We start from the raw sequence: 19,244 nt of genomic DNA, 5'->3' as shown, positions 1-19,244 counted from the left end.
CAGCCCCTGCGGGTCCCCTCTTTCCCCCCCGCCCTCGCTTGCGGGGCGCCTCTTGGGGCCAGGCGTGAGCTCTGCCCCAGGGCCCCAGCCGTGCTGGGACCAGCGCTCCCAGTCAGGGCGGCCCTTGGAGACACGAGTAGGCAGAGGCCGGATCCTGGCCCGATCGCAGCCCTAGGCCCGCTCCCGCATACAGATTTCTGTAGCACCTTTGTTCACAGGTTTGGATTGTTTCACATGCTTTGAGGTACTTAAGCCCACACCTCGGCCTTTGTGCTCAGTAACAACACCGGAACCAGCCAGGCAGCTCCTTCAGCACGGTGCAAATGAGTCTTGCCAGCGTTTTAGCACCCCGGTGTATATACTGATGTGACACCGTGCTGAGAGGCTGTTCTGCCTCCCCGAAGACGAGAGACATTGGTGCTTCAGCACCAGGAAAGTGATCACAGTTCGAAACAGTAAAGGGAATATGGGAGAAGTTAAATTGCCAGCTGTATAGGTTGAGCAGGGCTAAAAGCCCCTTGTGCTTTCATGTGAGATGTAAAGTTTGAAAGAACTATAACTGCAGGCAGCTAATCTGCCAGATTTCTTCCCCCTTCCCTGTGTCTGTTATGGCAGGTTGCTTTTTTATCTACTATTAATTCTGCCTGTTGATGAGCATTGTAGAGCAACATTAAAAAGTACCTGAAAATAGGTGTTATGATCAAAATGAGTCTTGTCAAACAAAGAATAAAACCCTTATTGTCTGGCAGTCTGTCAGCGTACTACCATTCTAAAAATTCGATTTCAGAGCCTAGAAATAGTTCTGTTCAGGAAGTCCTGCTGTAGCCTTCAGCACAGGTGAGGATCTTGTGCCAGGAAGCACGGAACTGCTTTACAGATGCTCAGTGAATTTAAAAGGGGATTGTTGGCCACGATTGTAGTTTACACGTTCAGAGGATTTAAACCAAAATACTGGTCTCTGGACATTTGCTGTAGTCGAGCAGTGTCTAGATGGCACAGAGGTTCAGAGTGAAAAACGGGAATTGGAGGGCTGGGTTTCTGGTTTGATTTAATTCTTACTGAGCAGAAATTGAAGTAAAGAAAGGTTAGGTTGAAAAATACATGAAAATTAATGGAGTTTTGTCCTGTTAAATGGATTATTGTCAATGGATGGGAGATTTTTGTTCTTACCGGGCTACTGAAATAAACGCTGATAAAAAGTTCTGTTTCCTGTATCGCCGCAAAGCTTGCGACGTTATGTGGTGCGGAACCCAGTGCTGTCACTCTGTCGTGAAAAACAAACAAAAAACCCCTTAAAGAGGTTCCTCTTACGATTACAAAGAGCTGAATTATCTTCTGCTAAACATCTGTTAAATGGAACACCAGGCCACGTCTCCACTTCTCTTCTTGTAGGTGGGGAACTACCTGCGTATGTTTCGGGGTTCCCTGTACAAGAGGTATCCCTCGCTCTGGAGGCGACTAGCCACAGTGGAAGAGAGGAAGAAGATAGTGGCCTCTTCGCATGGTGAGAAGATGAGCAAGCGTTCCCAGTAATGCTTATCTGAAATTTTGCCTTGAAAAACTGTCTGGCGATTCAGAAGCTTGCACGCCTTCAGGGCTGCGTGAATCGCTTCAGCTTGCCCAGTGACGGAGCACTGTGCCGTGGTGGCACTAGTAGCTCCTGGCTCAGCCTGGCAACAAACATCAACTGATCAAAAATGTTCTGAGATCGAAACATCCATCGTGGCTTTCCTGAGGTTGGCTGCATTCATCACAGAGCAGAGGCCACATCTCGGAGTCAGTAGTACCATGTTCCAGAAGAGACTTTCATAGACAAAGAGGGGCATTTTTGTCTCTTTTGTCAAATAGGCAGGAATGGTGCAAGGATGCCCCATGGTAAATATGTGTCTTTGCTTAACTTTGCTTCTTGCAGAGACTGACTGTTTATGTCTCCCAGAATTTGCTGCGTTATGGTGCTACTGATGTGACTGCCACGGATGTGGCTGCCTGTCTTGTGATTAGTTTTGGTGGGAGACTGATAACGAGCAGTTACATTTCTTAGCAATATGACTTGTACACTCTTTAGACTAAAGCGTAATAAAAATAAATGGTTGATTCTGGACTTATGTCTCCTTCTTCCGAGTATCCTGCTGACTTGTTGCTTTCTTTTCTTTTTTTTTTTTTTTTTTTTAACAGAAAATCAGCGGTCTCACAGTCCCAGAAGATGTAAGTCTTATCTGCTGTTATTCTTAGCTGTACTGGAGGAAGAACCTCCTCTGTGACCTCTGGTGCTATTACAATATATATTAATGTCTAATCCTCTTCCTCTGATCTCTCCCTGTGGTCGCCCTAATTGTGCACCCTGATCACGTGCTTAACTCTTCTTTCTGGGACCTTGCAGGGCTCTCAAATGCGGATGGTCTCTGTAATTCAGCAAGAGCTATCCTGAGGTTTCTTCCCCTTTCTCAAGTCTCACCAGCTTTTGTACTGATCATTGCCTCTTTTTCAACCTTTAAGTCCACTGAGGATTTATTGGTTTTGGAGCTTTTCCTCCCAGAAAGCTGTGGAAGAGATTTTTACATCATTTTGGCAGGTGTAGGTGTGTAGCTAAACCATGTGATTTGCAAAGGGCAACTCAGGGTAGGAAAGAATTGTTTTTCTCTTTGTCTCTTTAAGTAAAAGCACATTAGATTTAAAATTTATCTAATAATGATGAGGATTTAAGGACTTTTTTTCTGAAATTTTGTTTCTGTAGCGTTCCTTTCCATCTCAAATAAATTTCATAACAGAAATCAGCAGAGTCCATAAATATGTTGCGCCCTGGAAGAACGAAGTTGATGCAGTGGTAGTACCTGAGGGAAGCTCGTGTAGTTCTAACCCTCCCTGTATTGTGACTCTCAGTGCAAATGAAAGATGTGTGTAATAGCTACTGATGCCTTTTGCAAATCTTGGCTCTGTCACTATGCAACCATTCCAAGGTGTCATACTGCTTTTGTCTTTTGAACTGTGTTTCTTTTCTAGGCTTTGGGGTTGGGATTGCCATGGATTAACAAAGATATTCCACCCATGATCCCAAGGAAGTCACGTTTATTCCTGCTACTTAGATGGATGTCAAATCCTGATTATATTTCTTTAGTGCCTGACTTCTGTTCACTCCAGTGCAAGTAATCTACCCCAGCAGCAGAGCATCCTGGTGTGTGAGGGAGAGCGGAGGCTGCTGGCAACTCAGAAATGACAGCAGAAAGTTTTGTCATCTCCGTTTATCCCACGCATGAAAAACGCCATGTCAAAGCCTCTCTCAAAAATTTAATGTTTAGGGGAAGATAAATGGAGCCCAAAGGACTTTTGGGGCGCACACTTGTGCCTCTTGGTGTTTTGTCCCTCCTGCAGCGTCAGGGAGGGCGTTTCACTGTGCAGCCTATTAATGCTACATTGCTATGCAGTACTTTTCCATGTTAATCATTGGCGTCTTTCCTGGTAACAGATCATGGCTATACAACATTAGCCACTAGTGTGACGCTCTTAAAGGCCTCTGAAGTGGAAGAGATCTTGGATGGAAACGATGAGAAGTATAAGGCAGTGTCTATCAGCACAGAACCTCCCACCTACCTCAGGTAACCAGCGTCGGTGAGGGCCAAGATGAGAATGGAGCTGCCTGGAAGATGTCAGCTTGGGCAGGAAGTGCAAGAAATTGCATAAACCCAGGCCATTGTGCAGGGTGTGCTGGCTAGTCTGTGCTGACAGTCGTTTCCAGTGTTGGGCAGATGAAGATCTCCAGAGCGTAAGGGTTGGGTTGCTGCCCACATACAACAGGAAGAAAAACATAAGTGTTTGATGATACAGCTCTTTTTGCAATTACTGCATTCCAGCTGTAACAGATGTTTTGCAGAACAGGCTCTCTGCACGTACAGCCTTCTGGAGACCTCGCAGGTCTTAGCAGTCCTTTTATGAAGTATAGACAGAAAATCCAAGTATGAACCTAGTATTTATAAGTGCACCTGGATTCATACCTAATGAATAATTGTGAGCTGGAGAATGGGTTTCCCAGAGGCTCCTGTGGAACATGAGTTCTCCGTGGAACGATGTTGTTGAGGGTTCCAGAATAAAATAGCAGGAACTCATAATAGGACTTAAAGTTTAAAATTATACCATTCCTTAAGTAGTAGCAGTAGTGCTCAGGGTCTGAAGTTTAACATACATTCTCCTCCTTCAGAGAGCAGAAGGCGAAGAGGAACAACCAGTGGGTGCCGACCCTGCCCAACAGCTCTCACCACCTGGATGCGGTGCCGTGCTCAACAACGATTAACAGAAATCGCATGGGCAGGGATAAGAAGAGGACATTCCCTCTATGGTAAGACAGCTTCCTGCTTCCGAAAAATGGAAACAGTTACAAAATGACACACTGCCAGGGTAGTGCTGATGAGCTAATGTAACGTGATTCATCTCTAACTGACAGAAGACCTAGAGGTTGCTCATTTAGAGGTTCTTAGTTAAACTGTATGTCTTGAGGCTCTTCCTTATAGCAGCCAGCCATGGACAGAGGAGGATTTCCTTTTGTCAGGAAAATGGTTCATTCTTTTCCTGAGGACTTCCTTCTACTTTCTGCTGATTTGCTGAGCAGTTGTCATTTGAGGAGCCCACAAAACCCCCTCTGAAGGACAAGCTTCCTCTCACTGACATCAGTAACTTTGATGGAATTTATTTAGTGGAAAATGCTGTGGCTCATGACACTTATTTTCCATTATAAAAGTTGAGGAAACCAAGATAAAATGTAATCCTGGAAAGCTTACTTGTTTTATCTGCAGGAATGTATTATGATAGATGTAATAAAAGGTATGGTTGCCATAGCCCTGTAAGCTTGCGTTGAGGAGTCTGCCTAAAGAGTGATCGGGGAGTTGGAGTGTGGGGATCGCTTCCAACGAACGTTGCCTTCCCTCTATGGATGCCACATGTATCATGTGCTAGTTGCATTATACCGTGTTGTTGCTCTTTGCATTAGCTTTGATGACCATGACCCAGCAGTGATCCATGAGAACGCATCCCAGCCGGAGGTTCTGGTTCCAATCAGGCTTGATATGGAAATCGATGGGCAGAAGCTCAGAGATGCGTTTACGTGGAACATGAATGGTACGTAGGAAGGAGAGTTTCCTGAGGCTGGAGAGATACAGTTTTATCCGTCACTGAATATGAAAAGAGAACAAGCAGGAGCGTGCACGTCCTTGCCCTACGTACACAGAGCTTTTAAGCTCTCCCACTTGGGAGACTACTCGGCTCTCATGTTGCTTAGTGAATGCTCTGCCACTTCGGTGGGTTGCAGTCATTCCTGGACACATGGAATCTGAGAGTTTCACTGGCATATTCTCCTGACCCAGTTCATAAGCTCAGCAGTCTGAGACTGTTGTGTTAGCTGAGGTACCTTGAATGCAGCAGTTCATGTATGGCTTCTGTACGTATGTATGTGGATGATCAGACCATAGCTATGTTGTTACCATGGAGCAAGTAAAGAAGGCTGTAAGTCCCTGTGTCATTGTGCCTGTCCTTACAAACCTGCTACAAAACACCCTTTTAAAAGCAAAGGATGATGCATTTGGGATTCCCTTTGACACACTGTGGGATTAATTTTGTATATTCTGTAAGTGACAGACATTGATTCCTAAGAAAGTTAACAGTGTCTCTCCATTCTTGTTCTGTACCAGAAAAGCTAATGACCCCAGAGATGTTCTCTGAGATTCTTTGCGATGACCTGGATTTGAATCCTCTGACCTTTGTCCCTGCTATCGCCTCTGCCATCCGACAACAGATTGAGTCGTACCCAACTGACAGTATCCTAGAAGATCAGTCAGACCAGCGAGTTATTATTAAGGTAATACAGAAAGGCAGTAGAATGAGAGCTGGACCATTTGGGTTTCTCTGATTATGCTTATGGGGGAGTAAGAGTACAGAGGCTTCCCTTGGAGAAAAGGAGTTCTTAATTCCAGTGCTGCGTCCAGACTGCATTTTGTTCTTGGTATTGAGAACAGAACCAAGGTGGCAGGTTACTAAACAGTCGTGTGCCAGCCCCTGAGATGATCAGATAGTTCAGTGAAAGCAGTGCTTTTGAAAGAACTGAACCTTGGTGAGCAAAGCTGAGTCCTCTTCATGCTACTGGAATTAAGAATTCAGTTAAGGAGCTCTGCAGATGCAGTGAACTATGAGTTATGTGTCCGCTTCTTTCTCCAGCCTCTGACTCCTTAGTTAAATTACCTTTGACAAAGCACTGCAAGAATGGAAACTAATGACCTGTTTCTTCCCTTGTCTCCAGCTAAACATCCATGTAGGGAACATTTCCCTTGTAGACCAGTTCGAATGGGACATGTCAGAGAAGGAGAACTCTCCAGAGAAGTTTGCCTTGAAGCTGTGCTCAGAGCTTGGCCTGGGTGGGGAGTTTGTCACTACTATTGCCTACAGCATCCGGGGACAGCTGAGTTGGCATCAGAAGACGTACGCCTTCAGGTACAGAACTATCATCTGCCTGCTACGGGTGTGGGGGTGTGTTTGCACTTCGTGGGTGTTCGCATCAATGAATCTTACAACAGCTGACCTGATGCAGAAAGTTTCATTTGAAATTGGTCCTTAAGACTTGCACCCATTCTGTCCTCCGCAAGATTGCTTGTCCTTGCACTCCAGTATTTTTTCCTTTTGTGTGTAATACATTCCAGGACCAAATATTGATGAAATGTCAGCTTTTGCTGCAGAACAAAAGGCTGTTATAATTAACAGTGACAAAATACCTTCTTCTAACGTATGCTGATGATGAGCCCCAGAGACATTTCTGTTTCCTTGGCTTTGCCTGACCTGGGCTGTGCACTGTCTCAGGCTTTGTTGTTTTGAACTGTAGCTGTCTTCCCTGGCTGATGTTAAAGTTGGCTTGATGGTACGCCCTTCTCCCAGCTGGAATGCAGCCTTGTCAGGTTTGATTAGTCAGCTTTGTAACTTGTCTCCTAACGCTAATCGTTTCCAGTTGTGCCGTGCAGTGTTCTGAGGGGGGTTACTGCACTGATGTTATCCTCAGCGTGTTGCTGAGTCTGCAGGCTGTAAGTATCCCTTAATGTGTGCTGGGAGGTTTTGTGACCTCAGGTCATGGTGACAGTCAAGGGAGTTTGAGAGTTCAGCAGCTGATGTATTTGCAGAGATGAGGGAATGGTACTGTTGACATCAGTTTTGTAGAGGTCACTTCAGGGAAGCAGGAAGACCTGCCTGGGCAGCGAAGGGAAGCGTGCCCAGCCCTGCCCTATCTCAGGGAGAGGACAATGAGGAGTTGTGGGAGTAAACATGGAGGAGCTGGAGGCTGTGGGGCAGCTTCTGCTGCTGTGAGCTCTGCTTCTTCCTCTGGAGGTTTCCTGTCTTGTCAGCCTTTAGTGGAAAACAGGCATTGCTCTGCTTTGAATCAGTTGGATCAGATCTTCCACTGGTCTCACTCTGCTTCCTCTGCAGGTTATTTTTATCATGAACATCTTCCACAACAACTACTTGGTTCTAAAATGGTCCTCAGATATTAGAAAACGGAAAGGGACTCCTTACCACATAGGAATTAAAATCTTTCAGTGAAAGTGTTAAGAGTGTGTATCCATCCCATTGATGTCCCTTCTCACAGAGGTGGGAAGGTGACTTCTACCTTTCCATCCATGACAGCTGACTGGTGTCTGCAGATCCAGCATGGGACCACATGCAGCTATAGCAACAGAGCAGTGAGTGTGCATTCCTGAGAAACGATGGGAACTTAGAGGGCTGTAGATGGAATCTGGTACCTGTAGTACTGCTACTCCTCCCTTACTGTGGGGTGCGTTACAACTACGACATGATTGAGCTGGCACTGTCTGCACTGTGGCCTGCAATAGCAGAAAATGAGCCTGTCCTTGGAGCCAGTGTGAAGGAGAATTTTAGTCTGTGCTTTAGGCTCCTATGGCAGGGAGTGAGTTCATTTCCAGGAGGTTTAGTAGGACTCCTTGTTGCCTGAGCGTTCCCAGAAGTTTGGGCTTTGTTCTTCACAACCTCCTTGAAGTAGAGAGGTGGTCCTGCTCACAGCGTGCTGGGCAGGAAGCCACTTTTTCTACTTAAAATTTATGTACCTTCTCAGTTAATTAACTCTGACAAGTTCTTAGCATACTGCCTCCCAACATTTGGTCCGAATTCTTGTCACTTGATGTGTCAGAGGCAGGTTCTGAACATGGACGCTAAATGTTCTCCCTCTTTTCAGTGCTTCTCCATGTGTTTCAGGTACCTGAGTTAAGAAATTAAGCTGTGTACATTTTAACTGTCGCAAGGGGGATTAATTTTTGCCTTTGCTTCCTGTCAGCCTTTGTAACTTGCAGGCACCAAGGCTTTAGTCAGTGCTGCTCTGGTGCTCTCAGATATATCAGATTAATGCCAACTTCACCCTGTTCTCTCTAAAAACTTGTATCTGACCACAGTTACTGAAGCGTGCTTCCTTTTAGGGGTAGTTCAGACAGGTAGATTTCAGGCTTTCAGACTGTTATGAGAATCAAAAACTAGGCAGGGAACCCCAACAGAACAAAGTATGTGACACAAGCTGTTCAGAGAAGAAAAAAACACCTAATTTAAACCTTGTTTTATGTCACAGTATAAACATGCCCTCCTCTTCCCTTTTTTTTTTTCCCCAGCAAAGGAGTCCTTTTGAAACCTTACAGTGATTAATAATATTTAGGTTCTGTGGTTGGTTAGTTCCTGAATTCCCAAACCACAGGAGCGGCGGTTGCTCCAGAGTCATTCCACCAATGTAAGGAAAGGGTCTGCTTTAGATGTATCAAAAGAACCGTAATATCTCGAGGGACTGGGGTGTTGAGAAGTCATGTGCCTCGTAATCATGAGGGGGAGAGGTGAAGCTGTCTTCCAGTTGATGAAAGCCAGGGCAGTCCTTTCAGCTGGCCTGCTCTGCAGAACAAGGAGAGCCTGGAAGCCCAAGGGAGGGGGCAGAGCTGGACGCAGACAGGTAACTGATACTTAGGGGATGTTGAGGTGAATGGTGTGCTGCAGAGTTTTGCAGACAGGTAACCGAGTGCTTCTAGTGCAGCACACGCACTTCACAGCCGGAGTTTTGCCTTTGAGACCTGCACAATGGCAGATTCTCACCCATGGAATCCAGCCTGAGGGGTGACCCTTTCCACAGGACACTTCCCTGCCCTGTTGGCATGCCTGTGACGCTACTGCCAGAGGCTCGGAGCCTAGTGGAGGGACTGTCTTGCTCTGCTGAGAATCCTGCAGCTGACAGTGCATTTCAGGCATTCTGCCAGCACCACTGTCATCTTGATCAAAAAACAACAGGGAAGGGGAGCCGTCTGTCTGTCTTTGGGAGATGAGGGAGGATTTTTTCAGTTTATCTTTGGGTCTGTGCTACAGAAGCGTGGTATCAGACTTGGCTTGCAAGTAAGCGATGCTCATGAGGCTGGCTTTCCAACCCCCTTTAATTCTAGTGGGTGCTCAGTGCTGGGCACAGTAAATGGTTTAGTCTGGAATGTGTAGCAATCTGGGGCTAAGGTGGAATTCCTGGGATGGAGTCTTGCTTAGTGGACGTCAGCAACACTGGGAGTAGGTTTGACTGAAGCTTCCTCCCAGGATCAGGTACCAAAGGCTCTGGATTAATTTTTCATTGTAGCATTGCTTTGAAGACTTCTTATTCTAGATAATAGCTTTGATGCAGACATTGTCTGTTCCCATGGCAATTAGCATTTGAGATCCTTCCTGGGAGAATGAGAGGGCTGCTGTGAGTGCTGAAATCCTGTACAGAGGCATGTCGCTGGGGAGAGTCCAGATGTGTGTGCACACCTGCAGGGCTCCTCTCACACATCCTTTGGGCAGCTCAGCCTGACCTGCTTCCTAGGATTCAAAGCAGACATTTACATTCTGAGGCTCCTCTCTATTTATGCTGGGCTTCCAGCTCCACTGTCAGTATTTGAGAAGCTACTCCTGGTCAGTTCCTGTTGACTTTTACAGAAGAGTGGCTAGTGAAGCAGTAAATATTTTTGTGCATGTGATAATACAGCTGGTGAGGGCAGACAGATGCCTTGAGGAGCAAGTCTTGTGATCTGGGACAGAGCCTGGTGTTCCATCGTTTGTGCGGGGAGTAGCCACAGCCTCTGGCTGCAACAGCAGGTCGTAAAAGACTACCCTTTCCATGGCAACTGGGAGAACAATGCTTGTTCCACTACCAAGCTGCAGAAAGCCAGACTTTTGCCAGGGAGGAACTGTCAGAGGTGTACTAGGCAGAATACAGCTGGGAAGTCAGCGCTGCAGAATGGCAAAACTAGCAAGAGCCCTGTCAACAGTCCCTGCCCAGCGGCTGCTCCCAGCACTAATAAACAGGTATGGATTTTGCCTGTGCTTACTGGGTTTGAATGCTGTCAGCCAGTCAGGCCACGGCCGCTGTGGCAGCAAGCTGTGGCCACCAAGCTGGGGCAGCCACGGGTCCTTTGACAAACCTCTCCAGTGGTGAAAGGAGATGGTCGAGGTTGGTCTTGAGAAGCTTCAGGCTCCACCAGATCGCAGCCATCAGCCCGATTGTACTTCTGGGAACTAGACCATACTACGGGGGGCTAAGAATGAATGCTTAAGCCTGAAACACTGTAAATGATGCTCTGTTGTCTTTGTGTCTTGCATCTGGGCTGGTAACCCAGAGGAGTGCTCTGGGACTACTGATGGATGTTGCTTTGTTGCCTTCTGCCCTGCTATGCAGCGAGAACCCTCTGCCCACTGTGGAAATTGCTATTCGCAACACGGGGGATGCTGACCAGTGGTGCCCTCTTCTGGAAACCCTCACAGATGCCGAGATGGAGAAGAAGATCAGGGACCAGGACAGAAACACAAGGTGCCGCCACTCATTCAGACAGTTTTCCTCCTGGCCTGTCTCTACGACAGAATTTTAAAGCTTTGATGTTTTTCTTTCTCTACTGAGAGCCAGCTGGCAGGATTTCAGACTTCCACACCACAGCACAAACTCATATCCCTTTAGCTTCAGGATATTAAACTGTTATCACCTTGCTCACATAAATATCACAAACATTTCAATCTCTATTTTAACCATCTCCTGCATGAAGCAGTTTCCTTTTTTTCTTCTTTTCCCTGGGCTCTCTGCTTGCGCAGGGGGCTTTGTTCTTGTAGGAAGGCATTCATCAGAAATACTGGCATTTCGAACACTGTCACACTACTTAGAATCCTGCCACAAGACTTCCTTTTATGTAGCATAACTTGCCGTTTGGTGTAGGAACGGGCAAGCTCACAGCTCCAGCCTGACTGGTGCTGACCTGCCTGCCAGCACAGGAGCATTGCTGTGATACCTGGAGGAGCTCTGCCCACCAGAGAGACACGCTGAGCAGTGTTTGACGAGAGGCAAGAGCACTTGCTCCTGCTTGGTGAAATTGCTCCTGGCAGATAGAAATGAACTGCTAGAGTCTCTCCAAAAGATAACGTGTGGGAACAGAAAAAATGCTGGGTCAGCTCTTTGCCAGTATTTTTTTTCCACTGCTGATTAACAGTTTCATAATTATTTTGCTTCTCAGCTATGGCTGCCTGAATAGTTTTCAGTAGTGATCAGTTCAGTCCAACTCTTGGGTGACCAAGGAAGCCTGTTTAGGCAATAAACCTGTCTACAGAGTTCACAAAGCTGTGCCAGCCTCCCCAAAATGTTGGGTTTAGCAAGACATCACGTGACTGTAACACAGCACTTACTGTACCTTTTTCTCTCTCTCCTAGGCGCATGAGACGTTTGGCCAATACTGCTCCAGCCTGGTAACCTTCCTGTTGTGACACTGGTGCTCTTCCTACAGACTTTATCCCTAGTCCTCTCCCCAAATGGATCTAGGATTGGCAGGGGTCTTTCTGTCCCTGAAGGGGACACACATTCCACTTGCCAAGAGTTCCCAGTACTGCTGACTTCTGCCCCCACCCCCTCCACCTAAATGCCACGTACCAAGAAGGCTGCGTTAGCACGAGATCTAGCTGAGACCCGTGGCAGCTGTTGGAGCCCTTGTATACCTTTGTGTGGACAGTGTAAAGATTCTTTTGTATAGGTGCAACATGCACTATTAGGACAACTTTTTAAATAAAAGGAATGCATACAAGGTCAGTAAGTGCGAATGAATAGTGAATCTCACCATGTTTTGTGTTGTTCTGGTAACTGAGCAGTCCTGGGGCCTAATATTAATTAATGCTTTTGGGTATAATGCTGAGCACTCGCATGCATTCAGTTTTCCTGAAGCATGCTGGGAACAGAGTGCTTTACTTCAACAGATGAAGGAGCCTGAAACTTTTTGCTGAAGAAGGCAAGAATGAGACTTAAAACTAGAAGAAGCAGACAACTGCCTAAAGGGGAGTCTGTTACCACACCTGGTGCAGTGTGTAATGAACCCAGCAAGGTACGCAATGAGGGTAGAACAAGTCACAAACCTAGCATACGCTTCTGTCGATGTCAGCCTAGTGCGTTCTGAGCCCCTTTTTCTGTGAAGAACGCACCTAGAGAACAAAGTCTCTGAACTGGTACAAAAGGCGAAGCCTACAGTCACCAAGACTGCAGCTGCTGTTCAGTGTGTGCCTTTGCTGTGGGCATCGTCAGCCCATGTAGCTGCCAGCGCACCCCAAGCAAAATGAGTGTCTTAAACATGCATGGCACTGCAGTGGCAGGATTTTGTAACCCTAGATGCAACCTGTCCTTCCCCTGGATGCTTAAAAACACAAAACCCATTGAAGTGAGATTAAAAAAAGTAAAGCTTGCTTAAAAAAACCCAATTAGAATCTGCCTTGCTGTTGAGGTACACCAGCTCTTTGATAAAGCTCCTACCACTCACTGCCAGAACTGATGAGTGTTGCAAGCAGGGCAGATTTTGCTGGCAGCCTGACAGCTAGGTTCAGGTTTTTATGATAAAACCAGTAGGTTTTACAGTCCTTGCTGATCCACCCACACTCCTGGCACAGTCAAAAAAAAAGCCCACCAAACCCCAAGTTTTCTGGCCTTAATTTATCATGTTTAGACTTGAGTAACCGCAGAGCCAGTTATGATTCCTGGGTGACAGGGAACTTTTTCCAGATGTTAGTCTGCAGAAACCAAATACTTGCAATTCAGCAATAATACTCCTGCAGTCTTATCCTGGTGGTACTCTATTATTCCTTATTAGAGAGGTTGAAAGGTAATTTCAGCAAGTAAGACAAAACCTGGGACTCCTTGGCCTCCCATGCAGAACATGTATTTTGCCTCATGGACATAAAAATCCCAACTCTTCCCTGAGAACACTTCAGCCTCTTCTCATTTCAACTTCTCATTTCAACATTTCTCTTCTCATTTGATCAGAACAAGCATGAAACTGCTGTAGCCTTAAACTGGCATCTGTGGTGTGATGTCTGAATTGCTGTGAAGCTTGTTAGCCAAGTTCACAGCAAGATATGGACACACAAGGACTGCAGCTTCTGTAGTGGGTTTACAGATACCTCCCTCTGCTTCTCAGGCCCCAGAGAGGCTGTAAGAATTGTCCCTCCAAGCAGCCAGGGGCCAAGTCCCAGAAAGATGAGAACTTCAACCAGCTTTCTCTATGTATTGGGACTACGAGGGAAAGCTGGGAGCACTTTTCTTGCTCTATAATCACAACTCCTGAGGTTAATCTAGTACTCTAGCTAAAAGCATAACCCAGCTTTTGCATTTCAAAGTCCCATCTCAGAAGCAATTTAAGACAGAATGTCTACAGACTTCAAAGACAGACTCCTCTGAGGGACTGAAACACCAGCTAAGCATTACTAGGTCACGAGCAAAGCGCACAGCAAAGGCCTGTTGAGTCTGAGGCTGCTCAGCCCTTAGTACTGCTGTGTCTCCTAGAACAAGGCTACCATCTGCACAGTTCTTTAGCCACTTCCTAGAGGGAAATATAAGTGCAGCAAAATAGCATTTTCAAGTGAAATCTGGTTTTTCATTAAAAGTGTTTTTGTGGGAAGCCCACAGAGGAGGTGGGAGCCCAGGGGTCTGTGGGATCATTCTTAACTGGATGCGCATTACTCATATTTCTCTTAGTGGTGGTTTGCAAGCCCATCTAGCTGAGCAGACAGCAGTTGACAAGTGAGCTATCCTAAGCTACCGTGTTTGCAGATTTACTCCAAAGGCTTTGCAGTCTGCTACAAACACACGTGTGTAGTGCATTCACAAGAATGATCAGTTATTTTGTACAGCTGTTCATGGTAGGGAGCAGCTTGTTTAGTTTTCCCCTAAAACTCAGATGTTTACGTTTCAGAACTAAACAATTCAACAAGAGTGGAATTGCACTGCATGTGCAGACAGCCTTTATTACTAGTGTCAAGTGCTACTTCCAGTCATTGCATGGATCAAGTGTCCAGCTCTGTTCCCTGTCCTTTCCCAGACATCCCTTTCTCCACCTAGACCCACACCCCACCTTCTCATGCTCTGCAGTCCTGCTGACTGAAGAGGGGAAGAACATCTTCCAGCTAGCCTGAACACCAAGAAAAGCCTGAGCAAGCAGCCTGGCAGTTCAGAGCCAAGTCCTGATGAGTACTAATGAATCACTGCTTCTGGCCCTGGCAGAAATGGACACACAACTGAAAAATACAGACTTTAATGTAAAGACTCTGTGGAAACAACCACCAAAAAAAGGAGTGGGGGACTCAAGAAAGGAAGAGGCTGAGCTGTGTTCTACCATGGTAGAGCTGGGAGTTATTACTTCACTGAAAGCCCACTAAGAGGTCTGTCTCACAACAGTGAGAGCCAGGAGCATTAGTCTGTACAGAGGGCAAGAGTGACCTGGCACACAGCAAGTCATTAACAGCAACAGCAGTAACTGGTTTAACACCCCACCTGATACTCCCCACTGGGTAACTAAGGAGCCATCACAACTTCCAGCCCCATCCCTAACACCTCCGTAAGCGTTCAGCAGTTCTTAGATGAAAAGTTCCGTGGAACCGCTCGGTACAAGAAGACGGGTTACCCATATAAACAGAGAAACGTTACACATTGGAATGGCAATTGGTGTTATTCCAGTAGGATCTCTGGGCCACAGCGCAACTCCAGTCGGAAGAGAGGAATCCACACTGATAAGTCCACTGTGTTACTGTGGATGCTGCTGCTGGTTCTGGTCTTGGTCTCTAGGCTGGTTTTCTGGACGATCCTCAGGGAGAGGGTTATAGTTGGGATCCTCTTCAGGTGTGTCAAATACCATCTTCCTGCCAAGGGACATGCCCATCCCACCAAGCAGGCAGGTTAGGAAAGCGAGCTGAGGACAAACCCCCCAGCCCTCCTAAGGAACATCCTAGCCATTCACAAGGCTTGGCCGTACGCCACAGTCCCCTGCTACTGCACCACCACTAACTGTTCTTTTGCTCAGCTCACTACAGAAAGATGACAGCACCTGCTTCCTTCATCTCTACATCAGCTTTGATCCTCAAAATGAAGCAGAACATATTCTGCTTCCTTAGCTACAGACGTGCATCATAAAAAAATCCTACTTGTGTCTAGCATTTCCACAGGCAGTAAGAACACTACAGTTCAACTAACAAATCTTAAGGTAACCAGCAACAGCTTTACAGACTGTGTACCTAAGTATATAATGTGCAAACTGCCAGTGCCTTCTGCAGCAGAGGCCTAACTGTTGAGCTGAGGTGCTATCAGCATGCAGTTGCATCCTATGGTCACCCCACAGTTTGCTCTGAAGGTGACCCAGCTTGGGAAGCAACACAACAAAGCCCAGAGAGAATCAGCTTTACTTACAGGAAGCCAGGGGTTAACAGCAACTTCTTTCCTCCAGGCTGGTTGGGGAAAACATCTTCCAAGAAATAATAGATGTGACCCACTGCAATGCCTGGGGAGAGAGTCACCAACATCAGTCCCAGCTGCAACTCCTGCCAGCTGAACCAGAGCTGCTCAAGCTTAATCAGGATGAAGCTCCAAGAATCCCTCACCCCAGGTTCCACCAGAGCCACCAGTGCTCCAGTGCCAGAGGGCCAGGCTGTTTGCTGCGACAGGCACACAAGCAGGCAGGGACCCCGTCAACCTGAAGGCAGCACCAGGCACAGCTCACCATACCCAACTCTAAGGCCCAGCAGCCTGGGCCAGCTCACTTCTGGAAACTCACCATCTTAAGCGAGATAAAACCAAAAGACAGTGCTATTGCACCAGTAGTATCTGCGCCCAAAACACACTGTGGCTGCAGAGTGCCCTTGTTCCCAGTACCCGCCCCAGCTCTGACTTACCCAGTAAGTCGATGATGATGGAGTTGCCCAGGAGCAGAGAGAATCCCATCAGGACCCAAGGCAAGAAAGGGGCCTGGAAGTTAAGAAGCCCAAAGAAGTTCATGCGGATATATGGGTTCCTGCGACTCCACACGTACACCAGCATGATGGTGAAAGCTTGGCCCAGGAAAAACAGGCTAGCAAAGAGTCCAAATAGCTAGGAACTACCGAGTCAAGGAAAAACCTACCCAACCTGTGCACCACCTCCAAGCAGCACAGGGTGCCTTGTGAGTGGGAAACACAGAACTACAGGCAAGTGATCACAGCATGCAAGACATTGCCCATGCCACCAGAGCTTTCCTGGGGTGGCTGAGATATACCAACAGCCCCCCAGCCCATGTTTCCCTCCCTCCAGAACAAGACCCTCTGGAGTGGCACACACAGACTGTTCACTCCTTTAGCTACTCTGTACAAATACCAGAGACCAGGGAGTTCATATAGCCACCTCTACGAAGTGTCTTCACATTCTTACAGCACTTGGGACACGTGGCACATATTAACAACTAACTCACATCCAGTATCTGCCTTCTACAGAAGAATTTCAGCAGTGAGATGGCTCTTGAAATTCACATCCCTCTTCTCCAGAGCATACAGAGACAGCCAGTTCCCTTGCCCTTCCTTCTTGTGGTTGGACTCCAAATCCACCTACGGCCAAGCGCGTGGCTGCTGCAGGCACCTGGACACTGACTAGCCAAAATCCCAGATGTGGCCAACAGCCATGAGAATTCACAGTGCTTCATGCAGAGCTCTGTGGGAGAGCAGTGCTCTGAGCCACCTGCACAAGACAGCAGCAAGACATTCAGAAAAGATTTTATGCTTGCGAGGGAGGTACTTCTCCCCATCAGGCTATTTTGTCCTACAATTAAAGAACTTAAGATGTGCGGCAGTATCTCCAGCCCTACACAGGCTGCAAGGACAGAGTGCTGGGTCACGCCACCTGACATGCTGGTGGCACAGTGTCTGGGCACCCCACTCTTCATCCTTATGGCCCAGTGTTCTTCCCGTCAGCTGCAGCTTGGTTTTGTGAGCCGGCCTCATGTCCATCATGGCAGCACTGCAGCATGCTCCACCCAGCAGAGCTCAGCCTTGCCACAGCTGGACACTTTCTTGGAGCGTAACAGAGGACTTCCTTTCAGGCTGAGCTTCTCAAACACACTGCCACATATTCCCTCCTGGGATCAGGCTGCTCATCCCCTTGCCAGGTGCATCAGCACTTTTGCAGGCTCCAACACAAGCACAGGCAGCTTTTCCTGTATTTTTCTTCTGCTCTAAGCATGCTGGGTGAGGCGCAGGCCAGGAGATAAGGGTTGGGCAAGATGAGGAGCACAAGCTGGCCATGCAGCCAGAAGTTGCTCCTCCACCACAGGCTCAGTAGAACTCTCCAAAGCCTCAGGGTGTGAACTTGGCAGGCCTGAGACACAGAGACCTCTACCCTATGGCACCAAGAAGGTTGACAAGTGAGCTATCCTGATCAGCAGGCTGGTACCTGCTACTGACCAGACAACACAGCGAGCTAGCTGACAAGTCCCATGCTATCCACAGCATCGCAGAAGACACCAGAAAACCTCAAACAACTCAAAAGGATACTGTCATGAGAAACCCTCCAAAAAGGAACATGAAGACAAAGTCAGCCGTCCTTCCACGGAAGGAGCCTTCTTCTAGCATGCGGCAGTACCTGTACCTGAGAGCAGGAGAGAAGGGAGGGGTTGCAGTATAGGAAATGAACAGCTGGCCATTCTGTGTCCCCACAGCACGATTTTATGGGGAGTAAGTCAGCTGCAAGCCGTTTCATCCCAGGAAGCTGTCAGCCAGGTTGCCAAGCCCCAGAGCAGAACAGTGCAAACTTCACCTCATACCACTGACCCCAGGGAAAAAGCAGCATGTGCTGTGCTCCAGCCAGAGCTCACCCCAGGAACGGACACTGCTTTCCAGTGCGAGCCACAGCAGCACTGCCAGCTTCTTCAGCCTTTTGGCAGGGGCTGCCCTGCAGCAAGCAGAGGTGGAGGTGCAGGAGGTGGCCACAGTTGGCAGGGGAATGGCCTCAATTCAGCCCAAAAGAGCCAAGGGAAGAATTCACAGCCCTAGACTGCTGTCAAGCCAAGTCAGCCTGGGAAGGCAGATGTACAGGGGGAATCACATCTAAGCTAAGAAGGGAGCTGAGAGCTTCACTGAGACCAAAGGATACAGAAATATCATGTTGAAAAAGAAACTGAATCCCAGGGGCCCAAAAAAGAGGAAGTTGGTGATCAGCCTCCATATCTGAAAGAGAAGAGAGAGGAGAGAGAAAAGGAGGTGGACAGATGGGTGTCTCTCCCCATCACATGTAACATCACCCTATCCACTGGGGAAGTCCAGTCATGCACCCCTCCTCTCAGAACTACCACAGACAGCTGCACCACCTTCATGGGGGACTCCCTCCATTGCCCACAGACTATCTTGCTCCTCCAGGTCTGGGAAAGAAGATTTCTCTACATTTCTAGAAGGGACAAACAGCCACAATTCATCACCCGAAGCCAAAGTAAATTGCTTGTGCCTCTCTACAGTAAAGCCTTCCCCACCCAGCCAAACATTTCAGTGTCACAGAAAAGGAAAAGGCAGGTTTTGAGAAAAGAAAAAAAAAAATTGCCAGGATGGTGTGTTGCTGGGAAAGGCTGGAAGAAGTTATTTCCATCAAGGTGTCTGTGACAAGAGGGCATGTTATGTTGGCAACCCAGCTCCTGCCCATCAGAGAAGTTTGTAGTAGTAGGAAAAAAAGCCCTCTGGGATCATACAGCACTCCTTGACCACCCTGGGAAGCTGGACACCCAGGACCCAGCCTGTCCCACCCACCTCTCAATGGGAAGGGGCAAAAGGAGCCCCAAAGCCCGGGCAAGGCCTCACCTGGAACTTCCTGAAGATGAGGTCGGGGTTGAAGTAGAGCTGGAAGGGGGTGATGAACTCCAGCTGCTGTGAGAGACAGGTAGAGCAGCTGCCACCTGCTGCTGGGCACCCAC

The 19,244-nt window shown here is 47.6% G+C and overlaps 2 protein-coding genes across 2 annotated transcripts; one reads left to right on the top strand and one right to left on the bottom strand.

The window, feature by feature from the left end:
• The first annotated feature begins 1,396 nt into the window (after nucleotides 1-1,396).
• SMARCB1 (SWI/SNF related, matrix associated, actin dependent regulator of chromatin, subfamily b, member 1) lies at nucleotides 1,397-12,092 on the top strand. Its single transcript, XM_010153722.1, has 9 exons — nucleotides 1,397-1,504; nucleotides 2,176-2,205; nucleotides 3,464-3,593; nucleotides 4,193-4,330; nucleotides 4,979-5,106; nucleotides 5,676-5,842; nucleotides 6,281-6,471; nucleotides 10,709-10,840; nucleotides 11,725-12,092. Exons 1-9 carry the CDS (start codon nucleotides 1,411-1,413, stop codon nucleotides 11,762-11,764), a joined length of 1,050 nt encoding a protein of 349 aa, XP_010152024.1. The 5' UTR covers nucleotides 1,397-1,410; the 3' UTR covers nucleotides 11,765-12,092.
• A 2,474-nt stretch (nucleotides 12,093-14,566) lies between these two features.
• Nucleotides 14,567-19,197, bottom strand: LOC104511209 (derlin-2-like; the record flags this gene model as incomplete). The annotated part of the gene is made up of 6 exons (XM_010153723.1): nucleotides 14,567-15,186; nucleotides 15,731-15,821; nucleotides 16,213-16,408; nucleotides 17,839-17,932; nucleotides 18,437-18,510; nucleotides 19,132-19,197. Coding segments are annotated over 6 exons (636 nt in total), but the record flags the coding sequence as incomplete, so codon positions are not given.
• Nucleotides 19,198-19,244: the final 47 nt, after the last annotated feature.

This window comes from Eurypyga helias, unplaced genomic scaffold (genome assembly GCF_000690775.1).
Source record: "Eurypyga helias isolate BGI_N326 unplaced genomic scaffold, ASM69077v1 scaffold36526, whole genome shotgun sequence".
Taxonomy (NCBI): Eukaryota; Metazoa; Chordata; class Aves; order Eurypygiformes; family Eurypygidae; genus Eurypyga; species Eurypyga helias.
Note: the sequence above shows the minus strand (reverse complement) of the source record. Positions and strands in the feature narration are given on the sequence as shown.